At 35.8% G+C, this 20,126-nt stretch overlaps 1 protein-coding gene across 1 annotated transcript; it reads right to left on the bottom strand.

Annotated features, from left to right (window-relative positions):
- Positions 1-1,999: 1,999 nt before the first annotated feature.
- LOC134718813 (zinc finger protein 271-like) lies at positions 2,000-13,524 on the bottom strand. The gene is made up of 2 exons (XM_063581550.1): positions 13,412-13,524; positions 2,000-5,384 (listed from the first exon to the last, which is right to left on the bottom strand). Exon 2 carries the CDS (start codon positions 5,278-5,280, stop codon positions 3,685-3,687), a length of 1,596 nt encoding a protein of 531 aa, XP_063437620.1. The 5' UTR covers positions 5,281-5,384; positions 13,412-13,524; the 3' UTR covers positions 2,000-3,684.
- Positions 13,525-20,126: the final 6,602 nt, after the last annotated feature.

Raw genomic sequence — 20,126 nt, forward strand, 5'->3', positions numbered from 1 at the left:
AAAAATGGCGGGGAAAATTGTGTTGGATGATCTTTTGTAGAAAACATTATTTCTTCAACAATGTTTAATGTATCAATATCAAAGAAAAGTGAAGTGAAGACAGATCTGTATGCTTGTGGTTAAAAAAAATGGTGGGAAAATAATATTAGATGATCTTTTGTAGAAAATATAAAAAATGAAGTTTTATTCTTGACCAATGTATAATATATCATACAGAATTGTAGACAGGTCTGTTTGCTTATGGTTGAGGAAGATAAAAATAACGAAAAAATAATGTTGGATGGTAACAAGCAGGAAATATACAAAATGATTCTGTAGGTGTGTGACAGACGATACAGTAGAAATAGAATCAGAAGTTAGAAAAATAGAAAATTTCATGGAAATCTATCGAACAAATAATTGCTAGTCAAATCCAAATCACAGAAACATGACTTATTTTGATTTTGAAGTATCATTTGGTGAAAAGAATAATACCAGAAGAGTGCAATATTGAGTACTAAATTGATAAAAAAAATGAAATCCGAACCTACTAAGTCTGCAAATTATAATGTATAAAACCTAAGCACACATTTCATACCTGCCAACTGTCACATGCGGGGGATTTCCCACATGGAGGCTTCCAAATTGAAATTTTGAAAGAGCAATTCTGTCCACAATTTAAACAAAAATATTAATTTTACAATGACATTAGGCTTATAAAAGTATGAAGAAGCCAAAAAACAGCATTAAAATGTATTTGCAGGCCCCCTTGAAGGTTTTTTAGGACTATGACAGCCATCTTGCACGCAAAACCCCCATGGGCATTTTGAAAAGTTGGCAGGTATGACATTTTTACCCTTAATAAATAATACAAGTATTTCATGCTTTGTTTATGAAAAAAAGTAATAGCACCAAAGACAAAGAATGGACTTAAATTCATCACTGTATTTAAAATTCCTAGTAAAAACATGCCTTTCAAATTGTTGGGGTTTTACAAAATGCTTATTAGTAAATTGGTTTCTTTTGAAAAGTTGTTTTACCATTTTGCAGATTTAACCTATCCCAGGTGACAAAAAGTAAAGATGGGATAAAATAAATGCACCAGACATTCAAATCTTTCCTGTTGATTCAATACTTGACTATGGTTAAAAAAGGCTTAACTTTTGGCAGTTAAAATTAAATATACATTTGATACAAACACAAATGCTGTCAAATACATTGTACATGAACAAAAATGTATATTTTACAAGACAAAATGCTGATATTTATGCCAGTTACACTAATACACAATTAACAACAACTACAATCAGCATGTACATGTATTGGAATGAAACTGCTAAATAAATCTACAAGCTCATATGCTGAAATGTCACAACTCCTGTTTAGGCCTAAAAAAAATACATTGTCTCTGTAAATTTGATCTTTTGATCCTTGACTAAATATTTTATTATGAAAAATGAAAATTAAAATTTGGGTCTCCTTATGTTATTCTGTCAACAGACTTACAAATGATCAATAAATTATTGCTGTCGAAATCTACTAAATATAAGCTAATGTCTGATCTTAAATCACAAATAAGGGAAAAACCTAATCTATTTTTTTCGGTTATTTAAATTGATTTATTAGCTAAACCAAGATAGGCATCAAAATTTAGAGAGACACATGCACAGACTTCAAAAGTTTGAAAAAAAAACCAAACAAAAATCTGTCCGATAATATGATACATTACCAATTTTCAAATACTTAGTGAACTGAGAGCATAATGCATTTTTTCTTAGCCTAAACATTAACATTTATACTGGCCAATTGTTAATTATCAAAGACATAAAGCACTATAATTTCTATTGATTCATATGTTGCCATTTATTCTGAGACAGCAATCCAGCAACAAAAGTGAACCAAGATATAATAAACAAGTTAAACAGAGATATGTTTACCATAATTAATCTCCAAAGAAATGAGACAAGCAACTGCATACCAAATATCATTGATTTACAATTATTAATTTCTCTACTTTACTTTTTTTTTTTTTTGGGGGGGGGGGGTCCAGTTTTCTCTATTCTTTATATTTTTTGCCAATTACTCTCTATCTCATCTGTAAACCCCCCATTAACATGATTAACATACTCATAAATTATATTTGTATCCAGTAACAAATTTTCTTTTGGCATCTATATGCAGCAAATGGCAATCAATAAAACATGAAATACAACAGTCAGTCTACAATGGAAGCCATGTTGCAAGAAAGCTGTTGTATATTCAACAAGCACAACATATCCAATTAAAAAATTAAGTACATTTTTGTAACAATAGAATACTGAAATGACTGCGGACATTTTGACAACATGAACTATTACAATAATCAACATCAAAAAAATATTACCAGTACATCTGACACATTAAGCCATGGTCAACATGGTCAAGATCTTACAAATAACGCCATGTCAACATGGTTAAGATCTTACACATAAAGCCATGTCAACATGGTCAAGATCTTACGAATAAAGCCATGTCAACATGGTCAAGATCTTACAAATAAAGCCATGTCAAGATGGTTAAGATCTTACGAATAAAGCCATGTCAACATGGTTAAGATCTTACACATAAAGCCATGTCAACATGGTCAAGATCTATTGGTATGAATAAAAAAAAATCATAATGATGTTGATGAACTGTTTATATGATATATCAGATCATAGGAAATAAATATATTGAAAAATTATTAATTTACTAAAGCTTGAATTAAAGGCTTACAGATTTTGCTCATGTTGAAATTAAAAATATAATAGAATTAAATTTAACCCCAAAATAACACATAAATCTATTATAAGAAATACAAATTTTAAGATATTTCTACAAGAATATATTTCACAACCGGTAAAATCCCTTTTGTTCAACCCTAAAAATGTATGCTTTCCTTTACTGGATCAGTGATCATGAATATTAACAAATAAATGAATGGTTCATGTATATGTATGTAAATGATAAATGTACATTAATAATAATTAAAAAAAATCTACACAGCTACCCTTTTGCACAAAACATTGCCATTTTAATGCTGTAAAAATACACTAATATCACAACTACGACATATGGTCCCTAAACTACAAACAACATTAAAAATACATATTTCACAATTTAAAGCTGAGAATACGTAGGCACAACTAAGGTAGGAGTACCCTATAAGTATCAAATATCCATTGTAATACAATATTTCTTTCTGTTTAAAGGGAAACAACTCTTATGTAAAATCAAAAATTGTCTCCCCTTACTAAATATCTTAAGTACTTTAAATTCACAAAGCAATTGAAATAATAAGATTTAAATTGAAAAAATGTGAGGAATTTCTTGAATATGAATATCCTGAAAAAAATTGATTATCCAAATCCTACATTTTAAAATTTTCGACAAATTTTGTACATTTTAACATAGTAGTAATGATTTTTGTAAAGGTTTAAAAAATGCTTATTCACTTTAAATAGTTTACTTTCAATTATGCAACACTTAAAAGTTAAAAATCAAAGAAATACCATTTAAATATCTGCTAAAAAAATAATCTCTTTTATCATGGTTACGACTAAGCACAGATGAAATTCAAATTGGTTTTCAATGATGGTCAAATGGCACTTGAAGAATTTAATACAATATTATTAAATCTGAAAAAATAAATTTGCTAATTTTAATTTCAATATTTTAAAACTAAAACTACTTCAGATGACTGGTCAAATGGCAATTAAATTCAATCCTGTCTCGACAAGACTTTCGACAAATGACACATTTAAATGGGTCAGTATCATGTGAATGAAACCCATTGTGAAGCAGATAAAGTGTACAATCTTCATAAATAATATGACAATGGTTACATCGATACTGCTTCTGTGAAGTGTTGACCTCATCTCTTCCTTCGTCCTCGGTCATCTCCCCGGACATATTTGAACTGGTATCCACTGATATGTAACTGGTACTGGGTTGAGTTGATGTGACAGGATCCATGGTGACACTTGAACTGTATCTTCTTTGTGGATATCTCTGCTTTCTGGAGTTTGATGATCCACGTAGCTTTGAATGTAGATTTGTACGATTTATAGTGCCAGGTTCATCGCTGCAAACATTATCAGAGTGCTCACTGGTTACGCTTGAGTTTTCAGATGTCTTATGGTTAATTTCATTAATGTAGGCGTCTGAATCCATGTTGGGTTTTTTAGAATCTTCATTATGGTTTGTTCCATCAGGGGTTGACATAGATCTGGAAGTATGTGAGTCGGAACTATATTTTCTGTTCCGACAAGTGGTTGTACTCACAACATCAGTGTCACTGTTTTCATTGGCTACACGGTCAGCAACAGACATGCCCATATTTGGGGTGAATGGTTTATGGTAAAACTCAGCAAAAGATCTGGCTTGAAAATTTAATGCTTGTGACTGTAAAATGCTGACCGGTGTTGGTATGTTGCTGTTTGTGGTTAAACTTACTGGTAAACAGACAGATCCTGCTGTCACAAATGTTGGTATCTGTGGTGGAAATGGAAAAAGAGGAGATGAGACTTGATCTGCATGACTGCTTCTTGGTGAAAATGTATCAATGTGTGGTGATAAGGCATCTGGTGATTCCCCGGTACCCTGGGATCCCTCTGCCATTTTGGACTCTGCCATTTCTGAATGGGTTGCTAGATGACGTTTGGCATCTTCATAATTAGCAAATTTAATTGGACAAAGCGGACATTGGTGTAACATTTCCATCATGTGCCTACGTTCGTGCATGCGAAAACTACCACTTTGTGCAAATGTCTGACCACAAATTTTACAAATGTATGGTTTCTCTCCTGTGTGTACACGTTCGTGAGTTCTTAGTGTTCCTATCTGTGTGAAGGATTTTCCACAAATGCCACAACGATATGGTCGCTCTCCACTATGTATTCTTTTATGTGTTGTCAAGCTACTGGCGTTGGCGAAAGCTTTACCACAAAGTTTGCACTGAAACCCAACTATCTGTTCTTGTTTTACCTTAATTGGTGGAGAAATTAAAACTGGTTTAGATTTTGAGGACTCAGTTCTTTGAGGTGGGGGAGGCGTATCGACTTTAATTCCAAGTTGACGAATATGAATACGTTCATGTTTCTTCCAGTTACTACAGTCACTAAATCTTTTTGGACAAAATGAGCAGGCAAATGGCTTTTCACCGGTATGTAGTCTCATATGAGCCTTAATGTAGCTCGACTGGGCAAACTTTTTACCACAGAACTTGCAGCATGGCTTGTTGTCTTCAGAACTATAGTGAACCATGGCTGAATCAAATGACATTTCGCTGACTCCATTACCTATGTGGCTTTACCTTAAACCTTGCTAACTACATCTTGATATTGGTTGTTGGCATACACTTTACTGAATATTCATGGCAGAGATACCTGAAATATAAAAATATAAATATTATTATCAGATTATTACATGGCATTTTTCATATCACATGTATTATCAGCCCTAGGTTCAATATCAGCCCAAGAACCGCATGGCTTGAGGGCTGATATTGACCGAGGGCTGATAATACATGCGATATGAAAAATGACATGTTATGATCTTTTTATCATATGCTTCAACAATGGAGAAAAATAACAGATTCATATGTTGATCCTTTAACGTGGTTTCCAGATAGAAGTTCAAAGAGTGAAAAGTTCAATGACGTCGGATCCCAAATTTAGTACATTCGATATGCAATCTTTCTATCAGATGCCTCAACAGAGAAGAACAATATTTTAATATGGACGAATCAGCAAAAACATACACAATGAACTGTTTGGAAAAGTCAACTTTTTTAAAGTAACATTCTAAATCATGTTTGAATCTTTTAAACATGCATTTATTTTATAATTTGTTTGTTTGATTGTTTTTGTTTGTTTCTTTTTTCTTTCTTTTACACAATATACTTTCCAGTATCCAAATAATTGTTTTATACACTACTTTGTAATGTTTTTCACTGAAAACGTAGCATTGAGGTGTATTTTCCGGAATTGGCCGAGTATCACCGGAATGCCATGTAATAATGTTACGGAAAGGCATGTGATAACAATCGAAGCATGTGATAAACTTTTCATATCAGCCCGCTAAGCACCAATTCGAAAAATATGAAATTTACGTCAATTTAATGCTATTATCATACGGTAAAATTTATATGTTATTTAGTCTTAAGTATATGATAATTCATTATATAGCATTCCTTCACAGTAATATTACTGTTTATGTTTACTTAAAGCAAGCATTTATCATTTCAAGTCTTTGACCAAGTGATGGCAAAATTGACAATGTGATTGAAAAAAGTTTATGAAGGAAAACGCTACTGAACTAATGAATGCAATTTTTTTTTTATTATTGTAAACCTAATAAGGGCAGATTTTTTGCATTGATCAATTACTTCTCAATTTACAGTACCTTTATATGTACAATGATGTACTAGAAGGTGGCATGCTTGTATTAACATTTTGGAATTTTGGTTAATCTTTTGTGTACCCTAACATCTTCTTTATAAGTCAATGTATCTTAAGGATGTTTGCTGCTCAGTTTTAAAATAAATAGCTTTCCATAAAACTAGTATATATTAATAGGGGATTAATTGAGGAATCATAAAAGCAAAAAAAATATTTGGGTCAATGTGCTCGTTTTCAAGATATTAGCCATTGGAATTTTGGGGGAAAATGTTCTCTCTTGACTTTTCATAGCTTTATCATTGACCAGATAAATTTTTTAAAAACTGTTAAAAAATAAATAAGATTTTATAAGACTTTTACAAATGGGTTATAATTATACATGTAAAAGATTTATAGAAAGAAAAATTGGGTTCATGGGCAATTTTATTTAAGGCATTCAAATGGATAAAACCAGAGGATTTCGAAAATCTGACAAACATTCCAAAACATGACAAGCAAACATCCTTAACAGTGTGATTGGACAACTGAACATACTTTCCCAAAATGAAACAAATTTTAAAATGTAATGTCATGCTAAGGTACAGGTCTTAAAATGACTGAAAATTAGATGTTTAATAAGGGTTTTGATCTAGTAACTATAACATGACAGACAGAGTTCAAGATCCAAATCAGAGAGAGTTCAAGATTGCAAACAAGAGAGAGTTCAAGATTACAAGCAAGAGAGAGTTCAAGATTACAAACAAGAGAGAGTTCAAGATTACAAATATGAGAGAGTTTAAGATTACAAACAAGAGAGAGTTCAAGATTACAAACAAGAGAGAGTTCAAGATTACAAATAAGAGAGAGTTCAAGAATACAATCAAGAGATCAAGATTGCAAACAAGAGGTAATTCAAGATTAAAAACAGTCAAAAATGTAAACATGGAGATTAGAAACTGCTTTTATTTCCAGAGTTTACTCCCTCTTTTCTAGTTGAATATATTTTTTCTATGGCTTTGTGGACTTTGCCTTCACTTGATTACTCTTTTTTCCTTTTTCCTTTTCCTCTGGAAGCTTGAATTTTTAATTTTACAGTTCATGTCATTGTATTTCAAACATTGTTCATACCACTAAATACTAAGCTCCCTAATATTGAATGCAATGGGGAATAAGTGGCATAAGATATATTGCAAAGAGACAATCAGAATTCATCAAGAAAACTGTTGTAGTTACAATCTATAATAAAAAGTGAAAAGACCAACTTTCAATTCATAATCTAATAATAAACTATACCCTCAAAAACACAAACTAAAACTTAAATGGGGAGAAATGTGAGAATGTAAAGATGTCTGGATTGAGTGGTACTGGTGATGTAGACATTACTGGTTTCAGTCCCTCCCTGGTGTTGCAGACATCACTGTTATAAGTCCCTCCCTGGTGTTGCAGACATCACTGGTTCTAGTCCCTCCCTGGTGATGCAGATATCACAGGTTTTAGTCCCTCACTGGTGATGCAGACATCACTGGTTTTAGTCCCTCCCTGGTGATGCAGACATCATTGTTTTTAGTCCCTCCCTGATGATGCAGACATCACAGGTGTACGTCCCTCCCTTGCAATGCAGATATCACTGGTTCTGGTCCCTACCTGGTGATGCATACATCACTGGTTTTAGTACCTCTGGCTCCCTGGTGATGCAAACATCACAGTGGTTCGGTACCTCCCTTGTGATGCAGACATCACTGGTTTTAGTCCCTCCCTGATGATGCAGACATCACTGGTTTAAGTCCCTGCCTGGTGATGCAGACATCACTGGTTTAAGTCCCTCCCTGATGGTGCAGACATCACTGGTTTTAGTCCCTCCCTGATGATGCAGACATCACAGGTGTACGTCCCTCCCTTGCAATGCAGATATCACTGGTTTTGTTCCCTACCTGGTGATGCATACATCACTGGTTTTAGTCCCTCCCTGATGATGCAGACATCACTGGTTTAAGTCCCTCCCTGATGATGCAGACATCACTGGTTTTAGTCCCTCCCTGGTGATGCAGACTTCACTGGTTTTGGTCCCTCCTTGGTGATGCACACATCACTGGTTTTGGTCCCTCCCTTGTGATGTAGACATCACTGGTTTAAGTCCCTCCCTTGTGAGGCAAACATCACTGGTTTTAGTCCCTCCCTGATGATGCAGACATCACTGGTTATGGTCCCTCCTTGGTGATGCAGACATCACTGGTTTTGGTCCCTCCCTTGTGATGCAGACATCACTGGTTTTAGTCCCTCCCTGATGATGCAGACATCACTGGTTTAAATCCCTCCCTGGTGATGCAGACATCACTGGTTTAAGTCTCTCCCTGATGATGCAGACATCACTGGTTTTAGTACCTCCCTGGTGATGCAGACATCACTGTTTTGGTCCCTACCTGGTCATGCAGACATCACTGGTTTAAGTCTCTCCCTGATGATGCAGACATCACTGTTTTAGTCCCTACCTGGTCATGCAGACATCACTGGTTTAAGTCCCTCCCTGATGGTGCAGACATCACTGGTTTTGGTCCCTCCCTGGTTATGCAGACATCACTGGTTTTGGTCCCTCCTTGGTGATGCAGACATCACTGGTTTAAGTCTCTCCCTGATGATGCAGACATCACTGGTTTTAGTCCCTCCCTGGTGATGCAGACATCACTGTTTTGGTCCCTACCTGGAAATGCAGACATCACTGGTTTAAGTCTCTCCCTGATGATGCAGACATCACTGTTTTTGGTCCCTACCTGGTCATGCAGACATCACTGGTTTAAGTCCCTCCCTCATGGTGCAGACATCACTGGTTTTGGTCACTCCCTAGTGATGCTGACATCACTGGTTTTGGTCCCTCCTTGGTGATGCAGACATTACAGGTTTTAGTCCCGCCCTGGTGTTGCAGACATCACTGGTTTTGGTCCCTCCTTGGTGATGCAGAAAACACTGGTTTTAGTCCCGCCCTGGTGATGCAGACATCACTGGTTTTGGTCCCTCCCTGGTGATGCAGACATCACTGGTTTTTATCCCTCCTTGGTGATGCAGACATCACTGGTTTTGGTCCCTCCCTGGTGATGCAGACATCACTGGTTTTAGTCCCGCCCTGGTGATGCAGACATCACTGGTTTCAGTCCCTCCTTGGTGATGCAGACATCACTGGTTTTGGTCCCTCCCTGGTGATGCAGACATCACTGGTCTTAGTCCCTCCCTGGTGATGGAGCCTTCACTGGTTTTAGTCCTTCCCTGGTGATGCAGACATCACTGGTTTTTGTTCCTCCCTGGTGATGCAGACATCACTGGTCTAAGTCCCTCCCTGGTGATGCAGACATATTAGGTCTGGTCCCGCCCTGGTGATGCAGAAATCACTGATTTTGGTCCCTCCCTTGTGATGCAAACATCACTGGTTTTGGTCCCTCCCTTGTGATGCAGACATCACTGGTTTTGGTCCCTCCCTGGTGATGCAGACATCACTGGTTTAGTCCCTCCCTGGTGATAGAGACATCACTGGTTTTAGACCCTCCCAGGTGATGCATACATCACTGGTTTTAGTCCCTCCATGATGATGCAGACATCACTGGTTTAAGTCCTCCCCTGCTGATGCAGAATTCAATGTTTCCAGTTCCTCCCTGGTGATGCAGACATCACTGGTTTTGGTACCTCCCTGGTGATGCAGACATCACTGGTCTTATTCCCTCCCTGGTGATGCAGATATCACTAGGTCTGGTCCCGCACTGGTGATGCAGACATCACTGGTTCTAGTCCCTCCCTGGTGATGCAGACATCACTGGTTTTAGTCCCTCCCTGGTCATGTCCACATCACTGATTTTAGTCCCTCCCTGGTGATGCAGACATCACTGGTCTTAGTCCCTCCCTGGTGTGCATATACATTACTAGGTCTGGTCCCGCCCTGGTGATGCAGACATCACTGGTTTTGGTCCCTCCCTGGTGATGCAGACATCACTGGTTTTAGTACCTCTGGCTCCCTGGTAATGCAAACATCACAGTGGTTTGGTACCTCCCTTGTGATGCAGACATCACTGGTTTAAGTCCCTCCCTGGTGATGCAGACCTCACTGGTTTTAGTCCCTCCCTAGTGATGCAGACATCACTGGTTTCAGTCCCTCCCTGGTGATGGAGACATCACTGGTTTTAGTCCCTCCCTATTGATGCAGACATCACTGGTTTCAGTCCCTCCCTGGTGTTGCAGACATCACTGTTTTAAGTCCCTCCCTGGTGTTGCAGACATCACTGGTTCTAGTCCCTCCCTGGTGATGCAGATATCACAGGTTTCAGTCCCTCCCTGGTGATGCAGATATCACTGGTTTTTGTTTCTCCCTGGTGATGCAGACATCACTGGGTTTGGTACCTCCCTGGTGAGGAGACATCACCAGTTTTGGTCCCTCCCTGATGATGCAGACACCACTGGGTTTGGTCCCTCCCTGGTGATGCAGACATCACTGGTTTTAGTGCCTCCCTGGTGATGCAGACTTCACTGTTTTGGTCCCTCCCTGATGACGCAGACAATACTGATTTTAGTCCCTCCATGGTGATATGGACATCACTGTTTTTGTCCTTTCCTGGTGATGCAGACTTCTGCACTGGTTTTTGTCCCTCCCTGGTGATGCAGACATCACTTGTTTCACTCCCTCCCTTGTGATGCAGACATTTATGTGTTCGGTCTCCCTGGTGATGCAGACATCATTGGTTTTGGTCCCTCCCTGGGGATGCAGACATTACTGTTTTTGGTCTCCCTGGTGATGCAGACATTACTGGGTTTGGTCTTTCCCTTGTAATGCAGACATCACTGTTTTTGGTCCCTCCTTGGTGATGCAGACATAACTGGTTTTTGTTTCACCCTGGTGTTGCAGACATCACTGGGTTTAGTCCCTCCCTGGTGAGGAGACATCACTGGTTTTGGTCCCTCCCTGATGCTGCAGACATCACTGTTTTTTATCTTTTCCTGGTGACTTCATCGGTAGGGGACTATAAAGCGAACTGTTAGGAGGAAAACAATTTCGTTTAAATGTCAAAACTACTACAAACGAACTTCAAATTGTGGTCATTGGCCTTGTGAAATATAAAAATTCAAATACTGACTGGCTGATTTTACTGGGGAAAATAACTATGATGGTCTATTATAAGGTTTATTAAAAGATCAATAATTAAAGAATTAGTGACCCATCTGATTGCATTAGAAGATTAACTGTAATCACATCTTTACCTGTTGTAAATGTTTATTAGCAGAGGGTCATACATGTAAACTTGTGAGAAACATGAGGGGGTTAGGATGGGGTCCTGATCCCTAAATCCCGAGCTTAAAAAACACGAAATCCCAGGCTTAAAAAAAAAGAAATCCTGAGGTCCAAAAATTCGAAAAAGAATTCCTGGATTCCAAAATCCCAAGCTTAAAAATCTCCATCTAGGAGTCCCGATAAAGGTCCTATCCCCCCTCAAACATGAAGACAGGTAAAATAATATGTGATAATACTTTTACACTTTCCAGATTTAAGTTATGGAATTGATTAGAAATACTTTCTTCATTTTGAAAACAGGTTCGTAAATGACAAAAATGACCAGCGGTAGCAAAATCACTATATATGAACAAAATAGTATCTGCAATAAAAGGACGGCAGGCTAAAAATGTTTTGAGTTTACTGCAAAAAGATTAACCAAATGCCAAAATCGTCAAATTACAGGTGCCAATTTGAGAAAAAATATAAATTTGACTTTATAACTACGTGCGACTATAAATAACCAAGTGCCGATTTGACTTGTACATCCACACTGTAGTAAATCAGAATCTTAACCAAGGGAGGTAAAGGGTTATTTTCATGCAATGTTTTTAGCCTTTTTGTCTCACATGTTTTCTATTTTGACATTTAATTTCTTGTTTTCTCTTGTTTGGTTCGATGTGTTTGCTTCATGTTTCCCCTTATTTATTTTCCCTGTTTCACGCAGGCACTCTTAATTTTTATGCTTATCCCCCATTTGATTATAAATAGGAAGCTGGGACTAAATTCAAAGTCAGTCCCAAGATTGTTTTGAATAATGTATTCCCAGGATATTAGTTGCTATCAAAAGACTATGAATGATATTTTTTTTCAAATCAGATGTAACTTGCGGATGTTCAAAGGTGACCGTCATGTCCATTAATAGTGATCTCAAAGAATTAAGTACATTACATGTAAGTATGTATAAATACAGTTGTATGTACTTGAAGATTAATTGATATCCAAAGAACTCTTCGAGAGCTGCGAGGGTACAGTGGAATCCATGTACACTCCCTAACATAATTAATGGAGATGTGTCACTAATGTATTAATTCCTCAATATTACACTTTTATTACTGTTGCTTCATTTTTCCTGATTTTTATTTTCAGTCCAACGTTTTTGATATTTTTATTTTACTTTTCGATATAGTCATGATCCCCTTTTACAACCCTCTTAAGAAGGTCTCATTGGAGGTTCTGATTCTGGATCTCTCTTACTGTTTTGTCAGATTCCTGTATCCCGCTTACACTATGTACGTAAGCAATTCTCCTTTTTTTGTCATTTCCCCCAAGTCCTCATTTCCCAATTTAAGTACCACAATAATTTGACTTTCAGGTGTCACACTTATAAAAAAAATGGGCAATCCATGTCACACTTAGACCCAATGAGATTCTTAACCATGTTGCCTTTTGTTCGGAGTGACAGTTATGGTATCTACTAGCTACATCCATGACATCTATAGACTATACCCAATTTAACTGGCAAATGTAGAGACATGAGCATTAGGACTCCATCTGAATCCCACCACGAGAAGGACATGTCCTTGTTATATTTAAGGAGAATAAAGTGCTTTGGGGGATATAAAGTTAAGCCAGACAGCTCTGACAAACGGGACCGTTGTTGAAAATATCGACACTAGTGCAATCTGTTTGACATGACTGCCGTTAGTTATTGAGGAATCTTGTTTGGAAAACCAGTCTTAACGTTAAGAAATAGTTTAAATATGTGCATCTATCTTAAAAGTATTACTTTTGTGTCTGTAATGTGCCAAAATCATTTAAAACTGTCAAGTCTCTTTGTTTTTGCTAACACAGGTGGCGCTTCTCATACATTTCAGTACTCCACACAGAAGAGCTTTAAATAGCCACCTAGAGGCACACCACAGGTTTACCAACGAAAACATTGTGTGGGGCTTAGTTTAGTAGATATATGTAAAGCAAAGTTCTATTCGGATGAAATATCATCTGGACAGAAAATGTAACAGAAGTTGTTGTTATTTTTTAATCCGGAGGAAAATATTTCATTGTGATATATTATCCATTGCCGTGAAATTCTTTCTGGGAAGTTAAAATATACATGTAGAATAGTTAATAAAAAAAATCTTTGCAAAAACTATGTGTATTAAAAATAGTGTATTTGAATATAAGCTAAATTAGTAAATAAAACCCTCAATAAATGTATTGTAATGGGAAATAATTTTACAGATTATAATTGAAAATGAAATATTAATTAATGTAAATGCAATATCATTTCATTTTTATATCAATTTCAACCATGTTTTAAAGATGTAATATAACATAGTGAATTTTATAAAGACATTTAAAAATATGAAGAATCCGACGGTGTGTGATAAAAAATATATGACGGTAAATTAAGATATAAACACATTTATAATAAAGTATACAACAGAAGATATGGTATGATTGCCAATGAGACAACTATCCACAAAAGACCAAAATGACACAGACATAAACAACTTGAAACAATTTCACCCGATTCTGCCTTTGCTGACATCAGAGACATATAATATATGTCTCTGCTGACATTATATTAAATATTAGGCCACCCAAAAAAAATCGTGTTCATCAAAACACGACCATTTCGACTACTCAAAGACCCGACACTGCAATGAGTGTTTTGTTCGTGTACTGACGGGATTTCGGAATATTAATAACCATTGGTGAATATATGGTGCATATAAGTTGAAGATGATTTACTTAGAATAGATAATATTTTTTTGAATTCTAGACTACTTATCTACTGAGTCATATATAAAGTTGATAGAATTGATACCATAATTCAGAGGGACAATTATATAAGCTAACATATTTGGTAATATTAAGAAGTTGGTCAAGTTTCATTATATACAAATGTAAATAACAGATCAACATAACTTACATTTCAAATTAATATAAAAAGTTCAAAAGTAATTGAAATAAAAACTTTTAATATTATAACTGTTTAAGAAAATCACGCTTATTTAATCTGTTAATCTCCTGTATTTAGCGTGTCAGTAAATTCATTAATTGCAGACCAGTATATATATGCTCATTGAAATTGAAGTAATCGGAAGTAAACATAGAGTGGGAGGACAATAGTTTTAGAATATTTAGGAACTTTACCAAAAAATGCATATGCAGAGAAACATGAATGAACAAAACATGTTAATGTAAAAAAAAATATGACGTTCTTAGTGGAGGCTAGTGTCACCTTGAGTAAAAAATAGGATTCACGGATATATACAAATAAACAAATATTTAATTTCAATTGTTCGCTTATTCACTTTATCCATGCATCCAACTGTAATAACAACAATTTGTATAACTAAAAATTAAGATTTTGATAAATGTTTGTTCAGATTTAACCCATATGATCCCAAAACATATATGGTTAGCTGGACTGTACGCGTATACTCATACGGGCCGACCGTACGCGTATGATCAGACCGTACGAGTATACGTATACGATCCGAACCGCGTGGTTTGGAACATAAATACAAATGTGGAATGGGTCCCTTTTTTTACACATCAAATATATCAATGGGTTGCGATTTCACTAAAGTAATATGTCAATGAGTCAATAATTTTCATCTTTCTAATAGATTTTGTATTAATTCTGTTTTATCGTTTAATATCAAGTCAAGAGATAAAAAAAAAATGTGATAACTGAGAAATATATGCCGGAAAAGGTAATGGTTTATTGGTTGACCGAATTTCATAAAACTACCATATTATGAATGGGGATGGGGTTGAAATCCAAGCTGCACTTCTGTATCCAAAAACCCATGTTGAGTTCCCCAATCCCTGTGATTATGGAGCTCCTTTTTGAGATATTTTTTTTTAAATGGCGGGTATTGGCTGACTTGAACTTTTACCTTATAATTGGATTGGTATTAATTTGGTTTCAAATTGAAAGTAAAGATATCTAGAATCTTCTTAAATTTTGCTAAATGATCCTTTTAATATGAACTATTGAAGTGTTATAAACAAGCAAAAACGGGTGTTGTGGGACAAAATATTTTACCGTGCATTGAAGTGAAAAAACAAGGAGTTCGAACATTTCACAAACATTCATAAACCTCACCTAAGAACATCTTTAACAATAAATACAATCCCAGGTTCTACAAGTAAGTCGAACGTGAAATTTGGGCTGCCTTTACAAAGTAAGGGTGTTTGATATGAATAAGAAAGGAGTTGCAATAGAGCAACATATATACCACTTTGGAATTGTCTCAAAAGTTCTCTGAAGTGCAGAACTGAAAACGCATTGTATCAGATTTCACATCTCTATTGTTAACGGAGGTTGTAGCCACAGGGACTAGGTTAGCAGATTTAAATTTTGTTTATTAATGTTTTTTAAATGTTTTCTTCGTATTTAATGTCTATTTGTATTTCATTAAGGGAGCAATCATTTAACTTTAAAGGGGGGTACTGCTTTTTTGTCGTAGCTAGGTTTTTTTTCATGCAATGCGGACACATATTTTTTTTAAGTTTTTCAGCGCTATCGATCAAACTATTTTTTTAGAATGCCACTATAAGGTATGTGGGAAACTGGATTCAGAATATTTTATAGCCATTAGCTTGTCCAGATTTTGTTTTCTCATCAAATTGGGACAAACTATTTTTTTAGAAAACAAAAACGTAAACCATACCCCCCCTTTAAAGTTTAATGGTCTTTCCATACCATTGTTAACTTTGGCATGAATAATTCTTTGTTTTCTAGTCATGTTCAGTTTACTTAAACTTTTCATATCCCTTTATGTGTAGTAAACTGCATATTGCTGGAAAACAAAGAATTATTTATGCCAACGATAAAAAATGTTAATACTAGTACTGTTACACAAATAGACAGAATATAATACGAAAACAGATTTAAAAACATTGACGAACACCATTTTAAACTTCTAACCGAGTCCCTGTGGTTGTAGCAACACGTTAATGTAAAGGGACAAGCCGAATCCCGCCTCCGGATGGAAATTTCTCGTTGTGTTGAAGACCCACTGGTGACCTTAGCTGTGTTCTGCTCCTTGGTCGGGTTGTTTTCTCTTTAACATATTCCCCGTTACCATTCTCAATTTTGTTGCATATGTATAATTATTTGATTTGCTAGACAAATTGTTTAGAAGATTATCGAACCCTTTCTCCTAATTTGTGTCAGGCGAAATACACAAGAGAACATTAACGATTCATAAAAAACGTTTACAAATACCATTGAAAAGTAATGTTCTAGTTTCAAATCAGCAAGAGTTGAATATAGAGGTATTAATCTTGTCTGTGCAGACGCGGATAGATAACTTTTAAAAAGTGCATGGAGATGCGGACCCCAAACTAGAATAAAATCCGACTAAACGAATTAGGTATTGACAATTCACTTGAAAACTCAACATGTATATCCTCACGACACTTACCAAAGAGGAAATACTGAAAAGTCATAGGTATGTTCTATGTTCCTTTGGAATTTCAACCAAAGATGAAGAACTGGATCTTCCATCACTGTATTGGATACCTAAACTACATAAATGTCCTTACAAACAACGGTATATTACTGGGTCTTCCAAGTGCTCCACGAAACCTCTTTCTAAATTATTAACATCTATTTTATCAGCAATCAAAGACGGCTTCAAAGATATTGCGAAACTGCCTATTCTAGAGGTGGCGTGAATCAGATGTGGATACATAAAAATTCCAAAGATCTTTTAGAGTACATACAATCTGACTCTCTTTTATCTTGTAATAGTATTAACACATTTGACTTTTCTACTCTTTACACACTACTTTCCGCTATATAGATGATGTTCTTTAACTAAATTATTCAAAATTTGTTGACTATGTGGAACGCATCTATCCCATCGAACTAGAGATAAAGGATACTACAGATACAGTTAAGTCGGCCTCATATCTTGACTTACATCTAGAAATTGACAATTTAGTTAAGCCTGCCAATTGATATTTTATCGTGTGGTTTTCTATGTTGTGATGTTATGCTATTGTTTCAGAAAAAGGAAGAAGGTTTGGATCCATTAAAACGTTTAATCCCGCTGCAAATGTTTGCACCTGTTCTAAGTCAGGAATCTGTTGTACAGTAGTTGTCGTTTGTTTATGAAATTTATACGTGTTTCTCGTTTCTCGTTTTTTTATATAGATTAGACCGTTGGTTTTACCGTTTGAATGGTTTTACACTAGTAATTTTGGGGCCCTTTATAGCTTGTTGTTCGGTGTGAGCCAATGCTCCGTGTTGAAGACCGTACTTTGCCCATGCTTGCATTTCCTATCATGACTTTCTTGATAGAGGGTTGCTAATCACAAGGAAGTTATTAAACCAAGAGTTCCAATTGGTGAAGTTGAAATCATCCCTGCGTAAATTTTACGGACGCCATCACGAGTTGGTTGACCGTTATGGGATAACCGTTTCACAAATGATATCGGATATGTTCCTTACGTCGTAACAACAATCCCCTTCCCTTTTATGAATCACGGTGACCTACCGAATTAGACTGTTTACCGGATTTGCTATCACATAAGCAACACGACGGGTGCCACATGTGGAGCAGGATCTGCTTACCCTTCCGGAGCACCTGAGATAACCTTTAGTTTTTGGTGGGGTTCGTGTTCCTTATTCTTTAGTTTTCTATGTTGTGTCATGTGTACTATTGTTTGTCTGTTTGTCTTTTTCATTTTGAGCCATGGCGTTGTCAGTTTATTTTCAATTTATGAGTTTGACTGTCCCTTTATTATCTTTCGTTCCTCTTTTATAACGTTGTTGATTTTAGATGTCAACAACGCTACATATGTGCATATCACATATTCTCAAGCTACGTATGTGCATAAAACACATTCTGAAGCTACATATGTGCATATCACACATTTTAGATATTATCAATACTATGCATGCTGACCATCAATAAAGTAAAGAAATTGAGCATATACAGTGAAACCTGGCTACACCGAATCCTTCATAAACCAAAAATCCCTATAAACCAAACATGTTTTAAGCACCGTCATATCAAATTGTATGCGTTGTTAAACTGACGAAACCGATCATCGACCAAAACCGAACAAAATCTTTAATCCCGAAGAAGTTCGATTTAAACAGGTTTCACTGTAAACAGACATAGTGTTTGGATACATAAATATTGCACTCAATTAGACAACCCGTATCAAAATTGTGTGTAAGAACTTTACTTCAAATGAAAATACATAAATTTCTGGTATCCGACGCTCTTGTCTAGATTAGCATCTCCCAGACCATTTTCAAATAACCGACTTTTCACTCCGCATAATAATATGTAAGAGCAACAAAAAAAGTCAAATCAAACACATACTCGGTGCAATATGGGAAGGGAGAGGGGGTATATGTTTTCCTATAATATTGTCGTGTATTGAAACCACAAAACAGACAATGTTTTCTCCCTAAACTGTACCATTTGTACGCTTGATTTTACTTCTCTAAGCACATTAGCGAAAACAAAAGACAAGAATACGAGAATTATCAAAGAACAATAACACAATCAAGGGATGTATAAGTACCAAGCCACGTCAAATGGATATCAATAAAAGCAGACTAAACAATAAAAGTAATATTCAAATTTGCTAATGTGCTTTGTCCATATGCCTATTGGTGTTTTTTTGAATACATCCCATTATTGTGCTATTGTAGAAAAAATGTGTATGCTTGTCTTTCATTTTTGCTAATGTGCTTTGTCTATATATGTTTTTTTTTTTTTATGTTTCTTTGATAACTATATGACGTGGCTCTGTACTAATACATTCCGTCATTGTGTTATTGACTTAGGAAAATTTGTGTATTCGTGTCTTTAGTTTTGGCTAATATGCTTGGTCTATTAGCCATATTGTGCTTCATATTTGTTTGTTTGTATAGTGATTAAAATTATAACGCAATGCTGACTGCTGTACCCCTATTTTGTATAACTTTACCTATAACATTTATGTCTGTTTGTTTTGTTCACACATCCTTGTCAATAATATGAAAATAGATGTGACTGTCATACATGCATGTGAGAGGTTTCTGAAACACCTGGTTTAAACCACCATTTCTACATAAGAAAATACCAGTAGTACTACCATCGTTCGATGTGTTTGAGCTTTTGATAATGCCATTTGATTATATTAGCCTTGACTTTCCTTTTTGAATTTTCCTCTGAGTTCAGCAGTTTTGTGATTTTACTTTTTGATGGACCATTTGGATACACAACACAGTGTTTCTGGGTCCCCCTTGTCAAGTTTGATCACGGGACGTGTTTGTGTGCAGAGCTAAACAACTTTGACAAAATGGGATAAATCGAAGCAACAAAGACAAACCAAGGTCAGCATGCTTTAGGGAGCTCAATTCTAATTTGAAAAATATCTAATAGATATTAAAACGTGCAATTAACGATGTTGCCCATGTGAATACGGCAACAGTTTCCACTGTCATAGCACAATTTCTCGTTTCTCATAGATGAAAA

This window comes from Mytilus trossulus, chromosome 5, assembly GCF_036588685.1.
Source record: "Mytilus trossulus isolate FHL-02 chromosome 5, PNRI_Mtr1.1.1.hap1, whole genome shotgun sequence".
Taxonomy (NCBI): Eukaryota; Metazoa; Mollusca; class Bivalvia; order Mytilida; family Mytilidae; genus Mytilus; species Mytilus trossulus.

Excerpts from the sequence above, each read along its gene's own strand:
- LOC134718813 (XM_063581550.1), bottom strand. The coding sequence starts at position 5,280 with ATGTCATTTGATTCAGCCATGGTTCACTATAGTTCTGAAGACAACAAG.